This window comes from Carassius gibelio, chromosome B17 (assembly GCF_023724105.1).
Source record: "Carassius gibelio isolate Cgi1373 ecotype wild population from Czech Republic chromosome B17, carGib1.2-hapl.c, whole genome shotgun sequence".
NCBI classification, from domain to species: Eukaryota; Metazoa; Chordata; class Actinopteri; order Cypriniformes; family Cyprinidae; genus Carassius; species Carassius gibelio.
Window position 1 is genome coordinate 4,210,553 of NC_068412.1, and position 25,279 is coordinate 4,235,831.

Consider the following 25,279-nt stretch of genomic DNA (forward strand, 5'->3'; position numbering starts at 1 on the left):
GACGTTAGGGACTGGGCTAACACCTGTGTTGAGTGCCAACGGGCCAAAGTACACCGCCACACTAAAGCCCCGTTAGAAACATTCCCGGTTCCTGAGAGGCGTTTTGACCACGTAAACGTGGACCTGGTTGGTCCTCTGCCCTCCTCTCAAGGTTTCACATATTTGTTAACCATGGTTGACAGGACCACCCGCTGGCCTGAGGCTGTGCCACTGACATCGGGGGCATCTGTCGATATGACACGGGCATTTATTGGCACCTGGATTGCCCGTTTCGGCACCCCTTCGGACATTTCCTCTGACCGAGGTGCTCAGTTCACGTCCGAGCTTTGGGACGCTGTCGCACAGAGCCTCGGAGTGATACTCCACCGCACGACTGCATATCACCCGCAGGCTAACGGACTCTGTGAGCGGTTTCATAGATCGATGAAGGCTGCCCTGCGTGCCAGTCTCAAAGACAGCAACTGTGTCGACAAGCTCCCGTGGGTGATGCTGGGTATCAGGACTGCACCAAAGGAGGACCTTCAGTCCTCATCCGCGGAGCTTGTTTACGGACAGCCGCTGCGAGTACCAGGGGATTTTGTCCCTAGCACCACGGTTCCCTGGTCTGCCACTCTCCAGCGGTCTACTCTATTGGATAATGCGAGGTTTTTTGCACCTGTCCCTACTTCCTGTCACGGCCTCCCTCAGTCGCACATCCCCGCTGGACTTCAAACAGCCGACTATGTTTTCATTCGCCACGATGCCCACAGAGGACCGCTACACCCGCCCTACGAGGGCCCATTCTGGGTTCTGGAGACAGGGGACAAACACTTTGTGGTGGACAGGGGTGGTAAACAGGAGCGACTCTCTATTGACCGCCTTAAACCGGCTCATATGGACGTGGCCAGGCCCATTGACCTGGCCCAGCCCCCACGACGCGGACGGCCTCCTGCTCTGCCCCCACCCAGAGCTCCCACCTCACCCAAGCCTCCAACACACCATGCCCCTCTCCCGGGTAATGACGGTACACCAGCTGCAGTGGGGTCTCCTCGGACTCCGGTACAGCGCAGTCGCTGTGGCCGGTTGATACGCCCACCCCCCCGTTGACAGTTGGGTTTTTCTGATATGGTGAATTCTGTGGGGACGTGTGTAGTGAATGTTACAGACATAATTCACCATTGTTAAGTTTAGTTCTGTACACTGTGTTCTGCATAACTGTTCAGGGATCGTGGTCCCTTTAAATGATCGGAATGCATGATGACGTAACACGCCGGTCAGCGCCATTATTCTGTTATTCTGTTTTTGCTTAGAAATAAACGACACACGTATTCGTATGCTCAAAGTGAGAATTGTCTCTTGCAAATTACTGCAATTTCCACAAAATAATCTTTTTTCTAATTCTGGTATTTTCAACAAAAGACCTAATAGCACTAAGGCCCTTTAAAACCAATAGGTTCAATAAGTTGTGTGGGTATTTTTACCTGAAGTTTCTGCGCAGTATTCTTCATTCTTGAATCAATCCCAGCTCTGTCGGGACGCGGCTGTCGTAATAACGGATCCTGACACACAAATCCTGAGCACAAGACACAGTTGCTGTTCAGACAAGAGTGTTCTTTGATGAGGATTAATACAATCTATTCATAATTAGCTTAGTGCTATCCATTCAGAGTGTGGGTAAATAACAGCAGACCAAAACTGATCAGTCAGTCAGAAAAAGTTTATTTCAAATCAAATGTTCTGTTTGACGTTAGAATTCCTGCAATAATACGTTATATATTACTGTTCAAAAAATTGTTTTTGTTTTTTAATACATCTCTTCAGAAAGGATGCATTAAATTGAATAAAAATGGCAATAAATACATTTATATTGTTACAAAAATAAAAAGTGGATAAATGCTGCTCTTTAAATTTTAACTTAGAATGATTTCTGAAGATCATGTGACACTGAAGACTGGAGTAATGATGCTGAAAATACACAGGAATAATATTTCACATTATTACTGTTTTTACTGTATTTTTACAGTACAGTACACTTTATGAGCACAAGAGACTTCTTTCAAAAACATTTTTTTTTTTTAATCATAATGACCCCACACTTTCGAACAGCAATGTATGTGGTCATATGCGTCAATTAAAAAAAATAAATCACAATTTGTCACATTGAGCTGCCTTTCATAAATGCTGCCTAAATAATCATTTAATTACTTGATTTATTACTTAACTTATTACTCATATCATTAAAGCCATTAAATACACCACAGGCAAAAACAACAACAATTTTAAATGAACGAATTCACCACACAAATGTTTAAACATTAGAATCGAAGTCCTCAACTTTTACAGAGAATGAACGAATAGTCTGGATTTGATCAGTTCTACTGTGGCAAGACACCCAAAAATGATGTCAAGTAATCATCAGAAATGTGGATTACACTGACGTTGCCATAAAAACGAACAAGATAAAATACTGCAAGCGATCAACAGCAGTCATTGTACAGAGATCAATCATTCCAGAGAGCGTTCCTTTCTCTGGCGTCAGGTTTGCGAGCTTTTGGAGTGTGGACAGCCTTATGCGTAAGCATAACAAAAGTCTGCCTTGAGCAATCATTATCTTCATGAGTACTGCAGAGGTGTTTTCTTCAGCCAAACTGTGACAGTTCAATGACTCATGCAAGCATCTAATGTTCTGCTGACAGTCCCTACATGTAAGTCATCTTATGCTAATGAACAGCGCCTGCATGTAAAGCTTTAATACTGCTGATGAAGCGCAGTTCATCAGCTTTCATCACACAGTTTGAAGAGTTGGAAGAATGTGGCACAAAACCACCAGCAGGCAACAATGCCCTATCAGTGGTTTGTGAGATAGATTTAGTGAGACGCCCAGCGTGACCTATAAATACTAGGGATGCAACGATATTATCAATATCACGATATTGTCTCGATATTATCTTGGTCACATGACGATATGAAACGATAGGTCTTCCTCGTAAAAAGTTTGGTTTTTTTAAATAGATTTGTTTTGGCAAGATTTGTCAAGCACAATATGCTTAATCCCTTCATCAAGTCTGTTTCAAAGAGAAGCGTGTAAATTGTTCATGCGATCAGCTCGTGATCCAGTGTTTTCCGCATCTCAGAACAGCTCCATACACACTGAATGAATGCAGTCAACTCAATTACTGCAGGTGCTGTGAGTTTGCATGTTATTTTCACAGCAGATGATTACAGCGTTTCACTAGATTTGTAGTGAGACGTGTTTTTGTAAGAAAGAAATTACATCATTTATTGTGTTTCGTCTGCTCGCTCTGAGGGGCAAGTAATTTATTATATATGATAATTATTATATTCAGTTCTCCTAGTTTTCTTACTTATATTTAGTGCCAGTTTAACAGGAAGTGATGATTTTGTTCTATTTGATGCGTTGGATGGAAACAGTTCGCAAATGTTTTATGTAATATTCCAATTTTGCGCACAAGTTAAATTCTCAACTTTGGATGGAAACCCTAATCGCCTCGGGTCCCATCTTTCTTTTTGTTCGTTTAGTTTTTAGATGATATAGCCTACATGACGCAGTATGTTTCTAAAAGCCGTTTTAATGCTATTCTTTGATCAAATTCCCTATTGTTTTTGTCTTGTGTTTTAATATGTTGGCTAACGTTATACGAAGATGAAGAATTCTGTCAGGATATTGATTTTTCCCCATTCTGCAACCTGCCCACTGCCAGTTTACCCAATTGTATTTCAGCACCCCGGGTTGCCAGTTGTCAACCCAGGAAGGACCGCTACTAATTGAGATTGCAGGTAGAGTGTCAATGGTCCATTTAAGAGAGAGGTGGCGCTAATGCACTTATAAGTCTGCAATCCGCCATAAAACAAGAAGAAGATGATGCCTCACACACCTGCTGCTGAGAACAATCATAGGAGGACAAGCTCAGGACAGTTCTAACAGTGCGGACATTGTGTGAATCAGAGGTAAAAAACAATATAATACACATCAATGTATTATTTACATTACATTTACATTTATTCATTTAGCTGACGCTTTTTATCCAAAGCAACTTACAATTGCTATATATGTCAACGGTCACACACCTCTGGAACAACTAGGGGTTAAGTGTCTTGCTCAAGGACACATTGCTGTCTCACCATGTGTCTTATCCACTGCGCCAACACCCCCCCTATCATCATGAGCCGAAGGGTTTTGTTTGTGTTTGTTTTTTTTTTTGTTTTATTGTATGTTTTAGCTGTGATTCCCATCCACTTACATTATATAACTGAGAGACTGCAATGGTTTGTGTTAAAAATCTCAGTTTGTGTTCTACTGAAGAAAAAGTCACCTACATCTTGGATGTCCTAGGGTTTTTTCTTTTTTTTCTGGGTGAACTATCCCTTTAAGTTCTCTTAGTTAAGATAAATGGGTTGGAGCTCTTAATTTTGAACTCACAAAGTGCATTAGATAATTTAAAATGTTACATTTTCATTTTTCCCAATTCTTAGTCTTTTTTCTTTTTAAATATCACATTAATATCATATAGTGAGATTTTCATAGCTACAGTACATCCCTATGAAATACCCTTTTTGTTTTCTCCCTTTTGTTTCCATGTAAATTTTTTTAGATTCTGTGTTTTATGACATAATACTTTTTTTTTATAAAAAAAATTGTGGTAATCAATGCATACAAACTTAACGATTTAATTAAGCTTTTAAAATGTAAATCAAATTAAATTTGATTCCAACTCCTTTTTATTTTTGGCATATTGCTGTACAAAAGAGGTTTATGGTTTACATTAAAACATGGATAAAAAATGTATGGTATTCCGCAAAAAAACAACTATATTTTTATTATTGTCATTATTACTTTGAGAAATACATTCTACTGTACAACAGTGACATATTTCTGTCATAATTTCATAATGAATACTGAGATGTTTGCTCCATTCACTATACATTGAGCTTTATTAATTAACCAAGCTTTTGGCTGGTTGCTGTGCAGAGCTTTGAGTTTCTGTGTATTTGATGTAAATTTTTGCCAAATTTCATGATTTTGTCTGCGTTTTCCACAAACCCTCAAGTATGGCAGGAAAGCACACACTCCTTCTTCCTAACCGGTCATTACTGCAGACCAAACAAATGTGACCCACATGACAAAAGCCACGGCCACAGTAACCTGCAGTTATGGCTGTTCTGTGGTTTGAAATTATGACCATTCATGCACATTCACAACATGAGACTGAGGTGAGGTGGTCAAGGACTGGTCAGGATTACGACTGAGATTCTGAGCCTGCGGGAAAAGGAAACTTACCCACAAGAGAAAACATATCAGAGATCATGCTGGCCTTTATCTTTAAATCCAGAGGAGCATCGCTAGAGATACAAAAAGACAAAAAAGCATTAGTGCACTGTTATATTAACCTTCTGGGTTCTTCTGATTTATAAGCCTTTAAAAGAAACCATACAGTGTGCACTGTAACATGATTATTTTGTCCACACAATGAAAATCAGTGGGGTCAAAGGATCTACACATCTAGATGATTTACTTCTGCCAAAAGGACTAAATGACTCTTCCACTTGATAGTGAAGACAGATTTTCCATTCTTGAACCCAAACCAGTGGAGTCTGTGCTGTTTTTAGAAGCACCACACAGATGTTTATGAGCATGTTGACGAGTAAACTTAATGGCAGGCTTGAGTTTGACTCAAGTATTCATTAAGAGACAAATTACTCATATGGAGTGTTAATTTGTTTTTGTTTTTTATAATATTGTTGTCTTGTATTTGGGGGGTAAAGCATTTTTAGTAGAGCATTTCTTTTTATTTCTGCACTTTATCTCTGAGCTAGAATAGAGTGTATCTGGCTTTTATCATCTTGCTGAACTTCTTGTTGGGCCATTGGCTATCAATATCTTCAGTTCACCACTTTTGCAGCTTCAGAATGTCATGCTGAGCCACTTGACTGGTTGGATGCTGTTCTTCATCTTATATAACATGGGTACCCACTATTTAGGATGTTCATTAGTAGCTTGTCAGTTGTGAGATAGAGCTGCCTTGAAAAACTCTTCACTTAATGGCTTTTACCAGCCTTTAAGCAACCATTGGCATGGAACTGCAGGTTAGTTTTCCAATGCTTCACCTTCCAAGAAGCGCACGATGACTGGGTCTGCTCGGTATGTTCAAATGTTTTAGCTAATGTTGCCATACTAAGTGTGTTGTTAAAGATGATTGTCTTGTCCATGAAGAGCTGATTTTTGCATCCTCGACCTTTTCTACCTAGGGCCCTACTTTACTACCCCAGAGATCAGGACCTGTATTCACAAAACATATTAAGGCTAAAAGTAGCTCATGGAAATCTTAAAAATAATGAGCTTCAATCATAAATTTAGGACTCCTGTATTTTTACTCTTAACACTATTTATTTCACAAAGCATTTTAGCACTCAAACTAGCTCCTAAATCTGTGAAATGTTAGGAGTAGTGAAGAGGACTGTCTTGGTTTTGGAGGATATCCTAATTCTAAATTTTCCTTTGATTATATCCTTGTTTGCATTAACCAGTTGGGCTTCAGAGTAAGAGATTCCCTTTTTCTTTTCTTTTTTTTTATACATTTGCATGTCTTCTTTTCAGCCATGATTATTCTATTCTGTTCATTAAAAGGCTGCATATCCTCTGATTGTTTATGAGAAGCAGACATGTAGGAGGCTAACAATTAGCGGATCATAAACTTGTTTAATTATTGACACTAAGCCTGAATTTTCAAATCTTTATTTGAATGTGGCAAAATGTATATTGTCATAGCAGACAGCAGTGTAATTACCATGATTCAATTCAATTCAGTTCAATACAGCATATATTGAACAAAACAGCATACGTTGTTTATGTATGTGATACCCTTCAAAATGGCACTAGGGCGATGCGGAGGAGACAAATTGTTGAATAAAGTCGTTGTTTTTGTTTCCTTTGTGCAAAAAAAGTGTTCTCGTAGATTCTGCTGTCTACAGAGGGTCAGAGAGCTCTTGGAATTCATCAAAAATATCTTAATGTGTGTTCTGAAGATGAACAAAGGTCTTACGGGTTTGGAACGACATGACTGATTAATGACATAATTTTCATCTTTGGGTGAACTATACCTTTAAGACTTCTCTCTATTCCTTAGTTAAAGTTTGTCTCAGCAGCTTTGTGAATAGGTTTTAAGAGAAAACTCTTAAGTAAAAACATTTACTGTTATCAAGGAGAACTAAGTGGTAAGATAAAGTGTTTTGTGAATACAGGCCCAGGTCTGTTTAAGTTTGCACATATCAGAAAGTAGATCTTTTGTATGTAATTCCTGTGTAAACCAGTCTGGTAACACACTCACTTAAAGCCCTTGGAAGATCTTAGTGTAATGCATCAAAGCTTCAGATGCAGTAGTTTGAACAAGTCTCCACCTGATAACTTCCAGTTGGTTAGATCCTCCAAATCACCTGTAACGGGAAATCCTTCCACTCATCTGGTGTTACGCTTTGAAATAGGCTTTTCTTGGATGTTTCGATTTGATCCCACCACTTATGACAGATGAGCTTTGTAAGGTTCATAAGGAATACTAGAGATGTTCAATACAAGATGAATTTTGAATTTTGAATACAATATTGAATTTTATGTGAATTAAAAAAAAAGGCTTTGAGGGATAGACTTACAGTCTTTACAATGGCATGCACTATATGAAAGCCCTGGATCGCATGCAACTTTTAAAACTCACAAGTTTCAGTGCTGTTTTAAGGAATGTTCGTAAAAAAAGGTTTTTTGGAAAGGTGTTTTATCGGCTGAACAATTGGCATGTTGTTAAACAACTGTACAATCTATTAAAAAAGTCTGTACTTTGGACCCTCGTATCATCATTTTTATTCCTGTCTTACTTAACTAAATGTGGCGCAAAGTCAGATCTTGACTAGGGCCACATTAACAGTTCATACTTGTTCATTTAGCAATTTCCAGACCTGATGTAAAACTCCATATCAACTACTTGCATTCTGCCAAAAGAGAGACTTAAAATTGCACATTGTATTGCATTTCTACATTGTATTTGCCCAAAATTCCTTGCATGGATGGCAGTATGTGATGGGAATTTAAAGTATGCAATGCAGTGATCTCAAATTGCATTTGTCGGTATAAGACAGGCATAACACAAACACCCAAAACCTGGTAAAAAGTTGTTATTCTACACAAAATAGTTTAAAAATGAATGGGTTAGTGTGTGTGCGTCACTCACCATGCCAATGAAGGAGAGAGGTTCACTTCCAAGAGCCATGGTTTGAGGTTGGAATCAATGAGAACGTCGAAACCGTACAGTTCTGTGAATTGAGACACACACACACACACACACACAAAGTAAGACGGGTGAACGGGAGGACACACACAACACAGAGATGGCCAGCACTACTGAGGGCAGTCAGTGAATGTAAATGAATGTAAATGAAACTAAATGTCCATTACAGCAGTAACGGAAGAATAAACAAGCCGCGGACACACGGACAGGTTTTGGGAGTGACAACCTCCTAAAAAATACAGAAGTAAATCCTCTTAATGCTCATTCTGCATCTCTCCTGAACCTGGCATGGCTGACCAGATATTTAAGTGTCCAATTATGGATATTGTGATCTTAAAAAACTGACATATACATTATTTGTCACTGCATTAGCAGCTAGTGGTCACTACCTGATTGTGAACTGTGTATAATGTGGATGTGACTTATGCAAATATCTGAGCTCTGGAAACATATACACTCAGAATATGGCAGATTTTTTACAGACATACAACTATAGTGTAGGTCCATGATTTAAGAAACAGATGAAGTTGAATACTAGGAAGAAGCACACCATCATCTGATTCAGAGAGATCAGTTTTATGAATTATTAAAAAGGACATTTCTACCACAATTATTAGTTCTGTTCAGAGACTCAGTGAGCTGCGTTCCAGCCTAAAGTCTACATAAGCATCCTTAACTTATTTATGTCTTAGGTTACTAAGATGTAACCCAAAAAAGGGACCGATTTATAACCCCACACATAGTGCTCCTCAGATGCACTGGTTTGGCATGTAATTGTTTTCAATATGAAAAAAATAAAATAAAAATACATAGCACACACAAAAAGACAAAATTTATTTAGACTAGATTTTCATCAATATTTCCTGTTTGTTTTGTACCGAATAAAATTTAGTGAATTTAAACATTGCTCACGAATTGACATCCTACTTTTTTGTCATGGCCAAAAGACTGTGGTAGGGATGTGCATATATTTGCATTTGCTCTTGAGAAAAAATTGGTTGCAACAATGAATTAAATTCTTTCAAGAAAAAAAAACACATTAAACAAGTGGCAGGTTTATTAGTTTGCATTTACACTCCACTTAAAGGGATAGTTCACCCAAATAGAAAAATTATGTCATTAATAACCCGTGAGACCTCCATTTATCTTCTGAACGCAGTTTAAGATATTTTAGATTTAGTCTGAGAGCTCTTAGTCATCGAAAATACATTTTGGTCGAAAAATAGCACTTTATTCAGCATTGTCAAGAACCGTTTCTGTCAGACGTGTCCGATTCGTGAACCTGAACCGAACTGATTCTTTTGGTGAATTATTCTGAACTGATTCTGTGCTAGTGTTATGAGCGCTGGTAAACCGAAGGCTTGAATCAAGGGCAATCATCGCAAATGATGCCATTACGTTGAGCGCAAAAGAACCAGTGAAACGTTTTCTTTAACCGGTTTATTGAGTCGAACTGTCCGAAAGAACTACTGGTGATCCGAACACCGATGCAACCGGTTCTTCACTCGTGAACGAGTCAGTCTATTGTTCGTTATCTGGCTCGGTGTTCATTTTCAGTTCTCTCTTCACAGCAGTTCAGTCAGTGTACTGTTTGAGTGCATGCATTATTCCGGGATATTGTTTTAACTCAGAGGGAGTGTCAGACACATTAAAGTTAACAGCTTAAGTCAATCGTGGATTAATGCGTATTGGAGACACAAACCATTTAAAACGATTCAGTTCAATTTGGTTAACTGGTTCAAGAAGATCCGGTTACATCGAGTGATTTGTTTGTGAACCGGATATCACAAACTGCTTTGTTTTGAACTCTCTCACAACAGACACGAAGAGAAGACAATGCTGAATAAAGTCATAGTTTTTGCTATTTTTGGACCAAAATGTATTTTCGATGCTTCAAAATATTCTAACTGACCCTCTGATGTCGCATGGACTACTTTGATGATGTTTTTCTTACCTTTCTGGACATGGACAGTAGACCGTACACACAGCTTCAATGGAGGCACTGAGAGCTCTCGGACTAAATCTAAAATATCTTAAACTGTGTCTTATGGGTTTGGAACGACATGAGGGTGAGTTATTAATGACATAATTTTGCTATTTGGGTGAACTAACCCTTTAATCCACAAAACCTATTCTCACATACATTATCCATTTGTATTCTTTTTTAATCCCATCCATTGACATGCATGGTCATCACTATCAATCAGTGTACTTTCTGATTCAAACCTGCATTTAAGTATGGTTGTCAATTCAAAACATTTGCAGTGTGTAGCTACACACACAAAAAGGGTACAAAAGCTGTCCCTGGGACAGTGCTTTTTCACTTGTTATCAGTGAAGTTGTTTTTACTGTGTAATCGAACTCTTATTTAACCAGTGGTTACACTTCATGGATTCACACACACATAAACCAACAATGTTTGACACTGGTTTGCATGTTGTAAATAGAAACATTTGATACTCTTCAGAGAGGGCTCACATAAACACACATGAAGACATTGGAAAGCAATGCCTACCAGCTGACATGAAATGAAAACGGAGTGAAATTGGCTTACTGTCTTTATTAGACAGCCATAATATACACAATATTCCCTTTTATGATTTTATTTCGTCACACATACACATATTATTACACCTATTTAGCTCATATTCAGTGTATTGCCCAGCTTCCTGCCTTTTGGAAGAGCCTTCTATTTGGGAACATGCTTTAAATGTTGCCTATGTAGGGAGTTCACTGTGTTTTAAAAGAGCCTATATGTGGCTCCAAATGCCCTCTGGTTTAAAGCGTCTCTTTATCAAGCGGTTTCTTGTGGTCATTCTACACTCACCTCACCACCTTCAAACCCAACAGAGACAGTGTGTCTGAATGTTTTTGCTGTGTGCTCTTGAGTAAACAGAGCTGTTTTTAGAGAGCGAGGCTGTGTTGTGCTGACATCAGAACTATAAGCTTGTGTTCGCCTTTATACTGAACTTCACAACTTCACTGACCTGGTTCCCAAAGGGATCAACAACTGATCCTACAAGAGGACTCGTTATCTTTAAAGGATAACAAAAATCTACTGAAGGTTGTATTGTGTTGTCTCCAACCATCTTAAATCTGACATACTTCTTACTTCATACCCTAACAACCATTTTCAGGCAACCACTGAGCAAATAAGCATTTGCTTTATTAATTAAACAGTCTACCAGTTCCAGTTCTCCACTGATCCTGTGTAATTATTTACTCCCAGACCAGATTGTGTCACGTACTGAATGAGTATTTAGCAAACCTGTTATGCGTGGTATACTACAATCCATTGATTTGTAAACGGGTAGAATTTTCAACTAAGAGCATCTGGACCTGGTTATCCAATCACTTTACAAGTCACTTATTCACTCATTCATCAGCTGACTGGACTCAGAATAACCACGTCCAGATGATTTAGAATAAGATTTGATCTGCTTCTATATTAAAATGTGAGAATGACCTGGATCATAGGCACAAACACTGTCAATGTTGGCTTCAAGCTTTCCGTGGCTATATTTCTTATGTCTGTGAGGTTTTATCTACACAGTTTATCCTCATTTTTTTCAGAGATGTCAGAAAACGCATCATGTTTTTTTATTTTTATTTTACAAAAGCACAATGTTTTGTTCATATTATGAGTGTACACAAATAAAAAAATACCCTTTACAGTTCTGAATGATGTATTAATATTATCTATGAGAAAAAATGATGGTATTTTGTTTCCAGTTGAATCGGGTAAAAAAGTGCCAGTGATGGCAACGACACATTCATTTAGGTTAACATTAGAGCAAACAGCCGCGCAAAAGGTGCTATGCTTATTAGGTGCTAATAAGCCATATATGAGGTTGATGAATGAACATTTGAATGTAATAATTAGGGCCCTATAATTTCCGTGGTGCAGAAAACATGAACAGAATCACAAAATCCAGTCATAAAAAACTAAATTACTGTATATCGTGGAATGAGACAGGATTTTTCAACATTTGGACGAATGGACTTGTATCTGTAAATATTGAATACTATTATATTGAGCAGTTTACCATTTTGTTTGAGTAAAAATAACAGATGGCGTCATATCATATCATATTGTAAGACATTGTGCCAGAAATGCATTACTATTTTTCAGTAGAATTTATGTAATAGTACTAATACTACTACTACTAATAAACAAAAATTATTAAAACTTTATTTTTAAGGAATAATTACACAACATTTCTTTCATGTTTTAATTTTAATAGTATATCCCCTTTGTTCGCCCCAAAAATAAAATGTTTAATTTTCATTAATTAAAAGATAAATTAACGTAGTGTGCCCTCATTTGAATGAACAGAATTTCTACAGAAAAAAAAATCATAAAGGTTATTATTATTAATTAATAGAAGTGTTTTTTATGCATTCAAACAATTAGACATGCTAAAACTCAGAATCTGGTAATAATAAAAATAAAATAAAAAAGTACAGAAAATGGCATTTGGATGGAATGGAATTCCTAGGGCCCTAAATAATCTTTTTTTTTTTTTTTTTTTGAGACTAACCAACTAATAGAACAAATAAATGACTAACATTTAGTTGACTGTTACTGGGCAGTCCTAACTGCAACATTCATAATCATTTTAGTCTAATTGTGCAAGGGCATTTGCCCCCTGAATTTGTATCTTGAATTTGCAGGGCGTTTTGTTTACTTTGCTGGGATTTTTGCTCCAAGCACCCATACATTTGCCGCGTTTCCACTGTCGGGCCAAAAGCAGGCGTGCTAGTGCGTGCCAGGGCCAGTCGCGTGTCCACTGTCACTTCCGGGGCTTGATCGTGCCTCGCTGGGGCTTCGTCAGGGCCAACGGCCAGGGTTTTTTGGCTCGACGAAAACCTTGGACCAAAGCGGGTCAGCTGGGGTTAGAGGAGGGGTTACGAACAAAGACGGGGTTTCTCAGTGTCTGGAGAGCGTCAGCACCACGGATCATTTCAGAAAGATAACAGCTGTAACACCAGCATTAAAGACTTTTTTAAAAAAATAAGTTGAGCTCAAAACTCACTTTCAGTCAGAAATATCTTGATCCGATATGAATTATAATCACCATACAAGGCAGAAATATTTAGAAGTGATGCAAAAGACGCTAGGCATTATCATTACCATAGTAAACATGCTAAATGCGACTACTTGAAAAAATCAGACGTATTTTGTAACATATTTTATCTGTCATAAGTCTCTTGAGTTTAGCTCCGGTGTATAATGTTTTTTTTTGTTCGGGGGCTTTTATAAAACATAGAAATGATCAATCTTTCTAAATGTGATGTATATAGGCTCCTGTGGCTACTAAGAAACAGACTCGACTGAATAAGCAGGCTATGTTCATAGTGCTTTATTTCTGTGTGACTAATTTTTAATCCTGATTAAGAATTAATTCATTATGATCAATGTGTCACTTATTATCGTAAAACATCGATGCTTTTGGTGCTATGCTTATTAGGTGCTGCTTTTATTTTGCTCGTTTTGTGATTGCGCTAGTTCCAGTGACTTATTTGTTATCAGTTTTCTGGTAATTTCTCTTTGTTGGTGAAATGATGGGGTTGTGTGACATTGTTCCTGAGAGGTGTGTAAAGGGCGGGTTTTAGTGAAGTGGATTAAGCGGGTTTCAGCAGAGCTTCAGGCCTGATGGTGGAAACGCAGCACTATTTTGGCCTCGTCCTACAGGTCCGAGGCTATTAGCCCCGACTGGCCCGTTTGAAGCACTGGTTCGTACTGATCCCACAGTGGAAGAGCAGATTATTGTTGCCCCTGCGTATGAGGCTGACTAAGAAATCCAGCAACTGTCTGTGTAGGCAGCAGCTTGTACTGAGCTACAGACGAGTACATCTTTTTTAAATCAGCTCTAAACACACAACATGAGCTGAAAGACAGGGCGAGAGACCCATACTAATTACTCAAGATGTGCAAAAGCACCCTTTTGCATTGTGAACACACATACAAACACAAACAGCACGCTTCATACGCTTTTACACCGTGCTTCACACAGCGAGCAGCCAACAGCCCATGTGCAACACATTTTCCCAAATTAGGATCAGACACCGATCCTGCCCACACCTCAGCCCTCACAGACCGCCCCGCTCTCTCCGTCTCTGCTCTCTGTGTTTGTGGCTCTATAATGTGTGCAGGGAGGGCCCATTAACATCACCGCAAAATATTCACTGTGAGGAGAATAAATAAGCACCAGCAAGGGAAGATCAAAGCCGGGTGTTATTATGAGCCGTTGGGCTCTGGAACTCAAAAACAAGCCCAAACCAAACTCCCCACAACACCAATAACAAGGCGGTAACGTATCATCTCATTGGGTGTCTCCTGCGTCTGCTGTGTCACTTGACAGCGTTGCATCACTGCAGAAATGACTCGTATTCTGCTGCTTTTGGGTGTCTTTTCATAAACAATATAACAGAGGGTGGAGCGGCTCGCACGGACTCACTGATGAAATATAACTTCACTCCGAAGCTCCAGACAATTCACACAAGATCACAGCAGCACTGCAGAGAACCACGGGTCACTTTTTCACCAGATCTTTTTATCTCAGTTAATGTTCCAATATTAAAGGGAAAATATATGAAAAGCACAATGCAAACCCAAATATGCTGTCGTTTTTCACAAAAAAAGAAATTTGAAGGACCTTCATACAGCTCTTTTTCATGTGACGAGAGTTCATAGTGATTCCTTAAAAAAATAATAATAATAAAAAAAAATTTGACTTATGCATGAAGATTATGTGTGATCCTGCTGCATTTTGACCAAAACAGGGAAGAACCAACTATGTGTTTCAAGCTCACTAGGTTTTGGAACAAAGCCTCAGAAAACACATATCTTGGTCATAACCAGAACTGCAATGGGAAAATTTCAGTGGTTCACATGGATAAATTCAGGATATGAAAATTCAGATCTCAAAATTCAGGGAAAAGAGCAGAATATGGTTATGAATTGACCAAAACTACAGGAACTGAATGATTTTGTAGATGTCCACTTCTGCTAATATGGTTCTTGACCATTCGCATTGTTCTGTTAATGCAGGGGAAGCAGACACCGCTCTTTATATTTAGCCACTGCTGTAGTCATCTGCATGCAGACTGACCAGTGTACCTCTAGCAGTTAAACTGATGGTGTTTATTAAGAACACTGCACTGAGGCTCATGACCACACAAATCAGGGTTTCCACACTTTGGTTAACTTCAATTTCAAGGACCTTTCAAGGACTTTCCAGGTCCAGTACCCTCAAATTCAAGGAATTAATGTGGGGACACATTTCAAGTGAAAACACAAGTTTTATTTTTTTGAAACAAGTATCTTCTGCTCACTAAGGCTGCAGTAATAGTAATACTGAGAAATATTATTTACATTTAAATTAGCTGTTTTCTATGTGAATGTGTTAAAGTGTAATTTATTTCTGTGATGCTCCGCTGTATTTTCAGCATCATTCCTCCAGTCTTCAGTGTCACATGATCTTCAGAAATCAGAATAATTTATTGATCAATATGCTCATTTACTGCTCTGTTGTGATTATTAGTTCTCAATCATTAATAGCAGGGGCAGTCATTATTATCAATATGGAACACATTTTTTTCTGCTTATATATATATATATATATATATATATATATATATATATTTAAATTATGATACGTTTAACTTTTCAACACAAATTTCACAAATTTCAGCATGAATAATATTTCAAATGAATCAGCATTTATTTGAAATAAAATATTTTGTAACATTATAAATGTTTTTACTGTCACTTTTGATCAATTTAATTTGTCCTTGTTGAATAAAATTGTTTATATATTAATGTCTTTTAATGTTAAGGCCTTCATTTTCGCAAAATCCATTTAATGACTTTTAAGGCTTTTAAATGCCCACAGAAACCCTGTTAAAAGAGCTTAGGCTTACATGACCAGAAGTTTTAAGAATATGCTTTTAAGTGTTTCTTGCCTCATGGGTTTCCATCTTAAGAAGCTAAGCAATTCCACATTAATTTCACAGTGTGTCTGTGAGACGTTGAGGTACCATCGTAGTAGTTTTGTACAGGCGTGAACATCATGGCAATGTACAACACAAAGCACCTCACGCAGGAAACACTTAACGTAATGCACAAATGTGCGGAACTAATATAAATCAAGCACGCTAGTATGCAAAGACCACAACGTGTTGGTGAAACACATTAGCAGACCAGAGGGAATAATATGGATTTTTTCCAGAAAACTTCTTGCACAAAATAAATTCAAGCACTTTCAAGGACCTGTATCTATGTATATTTATTTTCAAAAACCTTTCAGGGCCTTGAATGTTGTTGTTGTTGTTTTCAGATTCACAAACTTTCAAGGATTTCAAGAGAGTGTGGGAACCCAGTATGCAGCTCTACAAAGCATGAGCCACTAATGTTAAACCGCTGCTCACAGCTCTATTTGTCTAAACTCTGAAACGATGGGACATAGCTGGCAAAGCCATGCACGCTGTTAATCAGAGAAGCAGAGTGACGATGAACTCCTTCACACAGCGGACAGCCCACATCAACAGCCATCTCAACATTCTTCAGACAAAAATAAGTTGTACCACACAAACTCGAGTATTGGGAGTCTTTGCTCAACATTTAGCAATGGTTTGCTTGGAAAAGAAAAGAAATTGGATTGTCTGAAGTCCGTCATGACTGGATTTTGGTTTATATATCTATGACACACAATATAAACATCTCATTAATGAAACCTCTCTTGAAGGTTCATTAAAAAGGGGTGTGAATCTTCACGGTCCCCAAGAATTGATTCAAATATGATTACAATGATTACAACTCAATTACTCAATGCATCTTGTCCACACAAGTGTTTTTAAACAATTAAATAAATAAAAAATTGAATTATAAAAAAAAAAAAATTACAAATAATTCATAACAATACACAAAAATAACTATGTAGTAATTAAATTGAGTTTCAAAACATATAAATAACACAATTCAGTAATAAGGAAGAATGAAGACATGCATTACAAGCCATAAACAAAGAGTACTTTCACAGCTGCTTTCACACATTCAGACTGGTACATTTCTCTAAAAACTGCCAGTAAATTACATCCACACTGAATCTGTCCACACATTGTAAGCATTGCAACATCAAGCAATCGCTGGGATGCTCACAGTGCACACCATGCACATAGTCATTTGATTTGAACTAGAGAAGTTTAAATATTTTAGTTTTGTTTGTGTGGAATTGGCATTAAAATTGAAAACACACACATAAGACAAACATAGAACCATAGAGAAACTCAATTCATAAGAATCAGTTCAGTATCACTGAAGAAACAATTGTGATGCTTCACAAAAGCTGCCACTGAAGTGCTACCCTTTTTCTCCTTTAAAGAGTGGATATTAGCATCTTAAAAGTACATATTAGTGTCTAAAGTAAACACACTAGTGTCTAAGTGGTACATTTTAGTGCCTTTTGAAAATGCATCAGTGACAACTTTCTGTACTTCTTTTTTCTTGAGTGTACTAAGCCATCAAAGAATTAAAATGCATTTGTATAAAGAAGCATTCAAATGGACTTTAAGACACAAACAACCATTACATAAATCACACACAGCCTAACACACACAAAGAGGCTCATTTATACACTAGTAAGGGAGCGTTTCTGCTCTCCGTGTCAGAGGTGAAGAGGGACCAATGAAGCGTCACGTTACAGGAGTTCATTTAGACCGCAGCTGAACAAAGACAAACCCGCTGCTAATTCACATGTGAACAACACGCAGGAACGAAATCACTGACGAAACTCTGATATTTAATTATAGCGTTTCTCTGATAACACATTTGACTGTCATTAGTTGTTTTTCCATCCATCGATACAAAATTAACTTTCTAAAAAACTAAATCTGAAAATTGTATAAAACATATGCACATATAGCACAATTTTCTATCCTGTTTGTTCAAGAGTGAACAAAAATGAAAGTTGTCACAGCCAGGGAGGTCTTGCTCCAAACGAAACACAATAACTGTCGTGTTGTTATTTGGACGCCTGATGTTTGGGAACGCAGTCATGTGAGATGATGTTCAGGCGTTTTAAAATGATTCAAATAACACTAGCTCTCAGGTTAGTCCAGTTAAACAATCATACATGCATGGATTCATTCACATCTTTTTTAAGTCAATTCTATGATTCATTTGAATTGTGAGACTTTGGTTCAGCCCTTTTAGCCTTTACCAATCCCCACGCAGCTGCGCCACAGAAGATCACTAGTTGGCACTATAACCCCACTCACATGTGCTTTCCATCGAGTACGGTTTCATCAATGTTAAATTGTCTTTTCTTTGTTTCTTTTTGGCTTGGGTATTCTCCTCTAGCATAGAAATATAATAAAGATCTTTTAGTGAACTTGTCTTGAGACACAGAATAGCTTTTATTTAATTTTGCAATTACTAGTTTAGCTTGTTTATTTTGTTCACACGATATGGATAAACTACAACAGGTAAACATGTCAGCGATGTGGACACTAGTGCTGGGTTGATCATCTCAACTTCTGGATTTTAATAAATCTTCATTTTGATGAACCGAGATCTTCTGTTTTCAGTTTGCTGCATGAACAAAACAACTAAACATTTTTGTAGTGTGACTCCTATCCAATAAATCGCAATAATCTTTGTGCTGTTACTTGTGATATGAAACAAAGTCTCAGTTTTTAAATTGTGTTAACTAAATTCAATCAATAGCTAAATGTTGGTCTTTAATGTGTGGTGACAGATTGCTGTAGCCTCAGTTCAAGCAGCATGTGAACTGATCATCATCCCTTCCTCTTTACTTATAGCACAAAATTAATATGAATGAACATCAGAAGAAACTGAACAAGTCTCATCTAATCGATCAGTCAGTGTTTCAACTGCCAGAAGACGTCAGTAAATCGGCTTGTGATCAATAATGTCACGCAGCATCTCGTTTACCTCTGGAAAGACATTTAATGTCCATAAACTCATTAGAGACTCAGCTAGAAAAACAACCCCGGAGAGCATTTTTGATAAATACATGCTGTATATTACATATTCATTAATAATGTCTCATTTAATGCATGTTTGAAAAAAATCATGAAAACAAGTTATCATAGCCACTTTATATATGTATATTTGACCAATGGAGAAAAAACATAACTGTATATCATTAAAATTGGATTTTTAAAAATGCAATTTCAATGCTTATATTCAAGTCAGTTTTAATTTACGTGCTGGTTATTAATTTTCAGTGTTGGTTGTCAGGTTTTCTTTTTTTTCATGTTGGTTTATGGCTAACATCCAATGTATTTTAGTAAGATATAGTAACAAGCTAAAGCAGAATGTTTGTTAAAATGGCCTGCAAGCGTGGGACTGGACACCCCTGGTGTTCAGACTGATTTGACCATATTAAACAGGCCCTGTGTATTCACAGTATGACCACTTTATCTGAATAACACGGCCTCCATCACATTCCACTGATGCACCTGCATGGGCGGCTCATATTCAGTCACCTGACACAGTGAAGTGAACCTGGCCTTGCCCTGCCTGCTTCCAGTATCCCATCATGCACCGCGAGATGAGGGCATAGACTGGGTGGAGGGTAAAGATATCTCTGTCATGTGGGTGATTGTCCGATAACAGAAAAGTCCACAGGGACGGTGTTATCACAGCCTAAACAAGCAACACCTCCTGGAGAAGATATTACATCTAAAAACACGTTACAGTGGAGATGACAGAACACTTCACAGTCAATGCCTTTTGGAGAAATGTGTTCATCTTTGGAACAGATATTTGTATTTCAGTTATTCTCTCATCAATTTTCGGTAAACAGACGATCAAACATGCATGCATGTTCCAGAACCAGTGAGCTCTTCTCTTATGCATCAAGTGAGCACGTTTTGAGCTTCCATTTACCATATTTAATGTGCTCTATGTATGTGCATTAATCAATGTTTATGAGTCAATGAAAGCCTAAATTAAATCGGTTCATCATGCATAGCAATTGTTATGTGTTTGCTACTCTATACTGTGTGTGTGTGTGTGTGTGTGTGTGTGTGTGTGTGTGTGTGTGTGTGTGTGTGTGTGTGTGTGTGTGTGTATGTGTGTGTGTGTGTGTGTGTGTGTGTGTGTGTGTGTGTGTGTGTGTGTGTGTGTGTGTGTGTGTATGTGTGTGTATGTGTATGTGTATGTACTTGTGTGTGTGTGTGTGTGTGTGTGTGCGTGCGTGCGTGCGTGCGTGCGTGTGTGTGTGTGTGTGTGTGTGTGTGTATGTGTGTGTGTGTATATGTGTGTGTGTGTGTATATGTGTGTGTGTGTGTGTGTGTGTGTGTGTGTGTGTGTGTGCGTGCGCACTTGGATGGGTTAAATGCATATATTCCGAGTACGGGAGACCATGCTTGGCTATAGAGGGTATGCATTGACACCACTTTCCCACTGGAACAGGCCCCTCAGACGGACTGAGTGGCAAAAGAGCTTGTTGCATGACTGGATTTAATAGGGAAGCTGCGAAAACACGAGTAAAACAAATGATTATCAGTTTAAACTAAAGGCTATTGGACTTGTATCAAAGTATTTCTTGTTGCAGCATTCACTCTGAAAACCAATGCTACCATTCAGTCTTCCTGCCACTCTTGTCACGTGCACACCCTCTTTACTAGGGGTGTAAGAAAATATTGATACACGTGAACATCGCAATATTCTGTTTGCCAAAACTGTATCGATTCTTAAAAATGCAACAATGATATATACATAAAATAAAAAAGACGTATACAAGATTCATGGCAGTTGTTTAGTTTTGAGTTTATATCCCGACCATCATGGTCTTGTAGTTCATTCTGACTCTCATTCTGACGGCACCCATTCACTGCAGAGCATCCATTGATGAGACACTGATGAAATGCTACATTACTACAAATCTGATGAAGAAACAAACTGATCTGATGACCTGAGGGTGAAGACATTTTCAGCATTTTTTTTTGGGGGGGTTAACTATATATATTTAATTGGATTCATTATAAATTACATTTATTTCTGTTTAAATTGCCCACATTGTTAAATCATCTCTTTGTAAAAAATGGTACGGTTTTTGTACCAAGGTGACTAAAGGATCCAACGCGTGAAAATGCTCAAAATGTTTTGCTCAGTAAGAACAAAGAACATAAACCATGCATTATTTTGTAATTCAGAAAGAAGTTTCCCTCTTGGCAAGTGTTCATTTTGGAGCGCAATTCAAAGTTTTGACAGAAGTAAAATTCTTGCTTTGTTACTTCACATGACACACATTAGTGTTCAGCTTTGGGAGGGTGATTTGGCACACGAGGAGAAATACAGAACCATACACATGCCTGTTTTGTTTTGTTTAGTTATTTTCCAAATTCAATAAACTAATACATTAATTAACTAATCAATTTAAAGAACATAAATCAGAGCACTGGTGAAGTGAATATATGAATGATTAATCTGAAGGATAATGTGTTTGACCTCATGCAGGTAGTTAACACCCCATAATAACAGCTCAGAATGAGAAACAGTTGGACTGTAAATGGGCATCTCTGCAGTTCGGCTCTGGCAGCAAATATCCTTCTGTTTTCACCACCATAAACAGTCTATCATACAGTAAAGTCTGCATTCTTTGGGTTAAACACTGCTGTGCAAATCCTTTTCTTTGGGTAACAATGATCTCACAATAAAATAATGTAGCCTAACAGACTGTATGTTTAGGGATGCTCAATATATCAGTGAGCATGTTGATTTAGCACATGCTTTTTTACCAATTCAAACAGCATGCTTTTTGTACCATGTTTCAAAAGCTCCAAGCAGTTTTTCTTTACTATTACATACAGTAATGTTTTGATGCCTGAAACATGAAAAACAGTACACATTAGAGCTGTAGTCAAGTCCAGCTTTGTCGAGTCCAAGTCAAGTCCAAGTCCAGGACTAGTCGAGACCGAGTCAAGACCGAGTCCAAATGAGAGAAAAAAGGGTCTTCTTCAAGACCACACACTTAACTACTGATAATGTATGTGATGCGAGAGACAGCATATCTCTTATTCTAAGAAAATAATTTGACTTTATTATTTGTAATGATCAAAAGCATGTGCAAAGTAAAAACTCTGTAGGACAGGGGTCTCCAAACTACATCCTGGATGGCAATGTCCTGAAAAGTTTAGCTCCAACTGGCCTTATTAACACACCTGGAAGATTAGTGTGTCTAGTAAGAGCTTGATTAGGTTCAAGTGTGTATAATTAGAGTTAAAGCTAACAAGGGCGTTACACAAGATCCTGGGCCCTATGCTTAGGCAGTCCTGATTGGCCGACCATGCCCCCCAACCATTGAAAATATCCAGGTAAAATAAAATATATTTCAGATTCCTACTTTTCAAGGGCCCTCTCTTACTTTGGGGCCTGGTAATGAGTTCTGGTTTTACCCCCAGTCCGACCCTGGGAGCTAAACTATAAAGGACACTGGCCCTCTAGAACAGAGTTTGGAGCTGTAAGGTCAAATTATTTGTATGTACTTTATTTTCATTTTATTTACTTTATAATGTTGCTTTTGCTGACATGTCTGTGGTCAAAAATGTATATGACTGATGCCTTGGCACAGTGCACAGACACATGCAAAGCTCGGGATATGACAAATACGCGCAGCAAGGCTAGAATGGATACGTTTGGCTCTACTGGGCATGCGCACATAAATACAGCAATATTTTTGTCATACTGTACTAGTGCTTGCATAGATTAGTCGAGCACTGTCGGAAACAATCGACTACTCCAGCATGTATTAACCATAATGCATACAAAGTGTTTGCAAGTACGACGTGAATTTTAGAATTACAATATTGTGTGGAGCTGTTACTATATGACCCTATCTATGTTACATGTAAAAATAAAATATGTAATGTAATAATTAGGGTTGTGCCTGAAGCCGAATATGGCATGGATAATGGCTTAAAAAACGAATAACGCTCAAGGAATAATTCTGCCTGAATACTCGGCTGAAGCTGACACAGTCTGGTGTTTGCTAGATAACAGGTGAGCCAGGGCATCAGCGCCAGAAGTGAATGAATGTAAACTTTATGAGTGAAAAGAGCGCAAATCAAACACCGCATTGTTGTCGCCTCTCTGTGCATCTCTCAGAAATCAGAGCGTTGCAAGAGGAATTTTACCTATAACAATACATCATACACGTTATAGTATTTGTATATATTTAAAAGGCAATGATTTAAAGCTTAGGCTACGATGTGAAACGAATGAATTAGCACAGTGCTGCTCACCAATCAAACAGCTGCATTGTGCATCTCAGTCTCTCAAAAACCAAATCAGTTCAAGAGTAGGCTAATAATCAGCTTAGATACTGATACATTGTCTACTTGTCCTACATGTTTGCATATTTACCTTTTGCTGGTTTGCACGGCACACACACATCTGTTTAGTGAAGTTCATTAACATTAAGACTCGCTTAAAGTGTTCTGCGTAATGAGAATGTGCGCATTGAATGGATTCAGTCGTGTTCAAATGATCACTAAACGTTTGTAATTACATCTCTCTGCTTGCATGATAAATATTATTTTAGAAATTAATAATTATTTCAGTTTAATACGACATACTTGTTCAGTGATAACTACGAAAAAAAAATATAAGGGTCTTATCAAGTAACTGTATGATGTTGTATCCGTGAAAAGTGTTGAAAAGTGTTGTGATTTTAACAAATACAAATACTGGCTGTTACATGAAAATTTAAATATGTAATTTCATAATTATAAAGTTTTTAAAATTTACATATGTAATTGTTGCATAAGGCTATACATAAATATGTGTTGATTGATAAAAAAAAAACTATTTAATGTGTTTTCATTAACAATAGCATGAACCATGAGTAGTCCAGTAACTCTAGCATTTTTTTCTTTAAAAAAAATCTACTAGCAGAAAGTCTTGCAATCCCTATACTGTACAACAATAATTTGCATTTCATTATTGTAAAGGGTACGTTTAAGGCTATCTAGGTGTAGACGTAAATAAAACACAATCTAACAGGTAGAAAATTAAATTAGACACATCTAAACTTTTCAGGTCGCAGTAAGTGCACCACTGGTCATGCACATCCTTTCCCGGAACAATACTGAAAGCAAAGCCAAGATGGAGAAACAGACGATCATAGCTGTACAAGGATAGCCATTTTGTAAATGCATCTATTAGCAGAGTTACTACAAGGGATGTTTAGTGCTGGAAATACATTTATTTCTTTGCTGAAACTTCTGCGTCATCATGAAGAGCGAGTCATGGTTGCCCAGCAACAGCAGACGCCACTGGAGCGCAAGCGCAGGCTACAGAGTGCTTTGGAAATAAGGAGAGCAGCGCGCCTAGTGTTTTCCACACATTTTCGGTCACGAAATCATGCAAATGTGTTTTTGTTTTGAAGGAGAATTTTTTTTTTTTTTTTTGCTGGACTCGGTCGAGACCAACTAGAAGACTTGGCGAGTCCAATGGCCAAGTCCGAGACAAGTCCGAGTGCAAATGCAACGAGTCTGAGACAAGTCCGAGACGACAGAAAAATGTCTCGAGTCCGGACTGGAGTACTACAGCCCTAGTACACATACTTAACATTATAGACCACGTATATGGTCCTGTCTTACCGAAGCAGTTGCAGCGATGAGGGACGAACATCTTGCAGGCTGTGGCGATGTGGATCTCAGCGCTCAGAAGAGCTTTAATGATCAGATCCTCGATCTGGCCCATGAGCACTGACAAACACAGAGAAATTTATTTAAAACTTGTTTTTATCATGCAACACAACCACCTGCAAAAGCACTGAAATATAGCTGTTCCTCCTAACTCAAGGTTCAAACAGAAACTGCCAAATGAAATTCCAGGATTTTCAAAGACTTTTCAAGCACTACTTTTTTGGTTTTCAAGGACTAAAATCTGAGATCTTACATATCAAACCGTTTTGTTATTATCTTTCAAATCCTAATAAACCAATAAAACTAAATGGCACAAATAAAGT

The 25,279-nt window shown here is 37.9% G+C and overlaps 1 protein-coding gene across 2 annotated transcripts in view; it reads right to left on the minus strand.

The window, feature by feature from the left end:
* ttll5 (tubulin tyrosine ligase-like family, member 5) overlaps positions 1-25,279 on the minus strand; it is a 103,297-nt gene that overhangs the window by 60,369 nt on the left and 17,649 nt on the right. For both annotated transcript variants that reach the window (XM_052579784.1, XM_052579783.1), the window contains exons 12-15: positions 24,909-25,016; positions 8,217-8,298; positions 5,279-5,340; positions 1,461-1,552 (exon numbers count right to left, since the gene is read on the minus strand). In XM_052579784.1, coding sequence (XP_052435744.1) covers positions 1,461-1,552; positions 5,279-5,340; positions 8,217-8,298; positions 24,909-25,016 — 344 coding nt within the window. The remainder of the gene's footprint in view (positions 1-1,460; positions 1,553-5,278; positions 5,341-8,216; positions 8,299-24,908; positions 25,017-25,279) is intronic.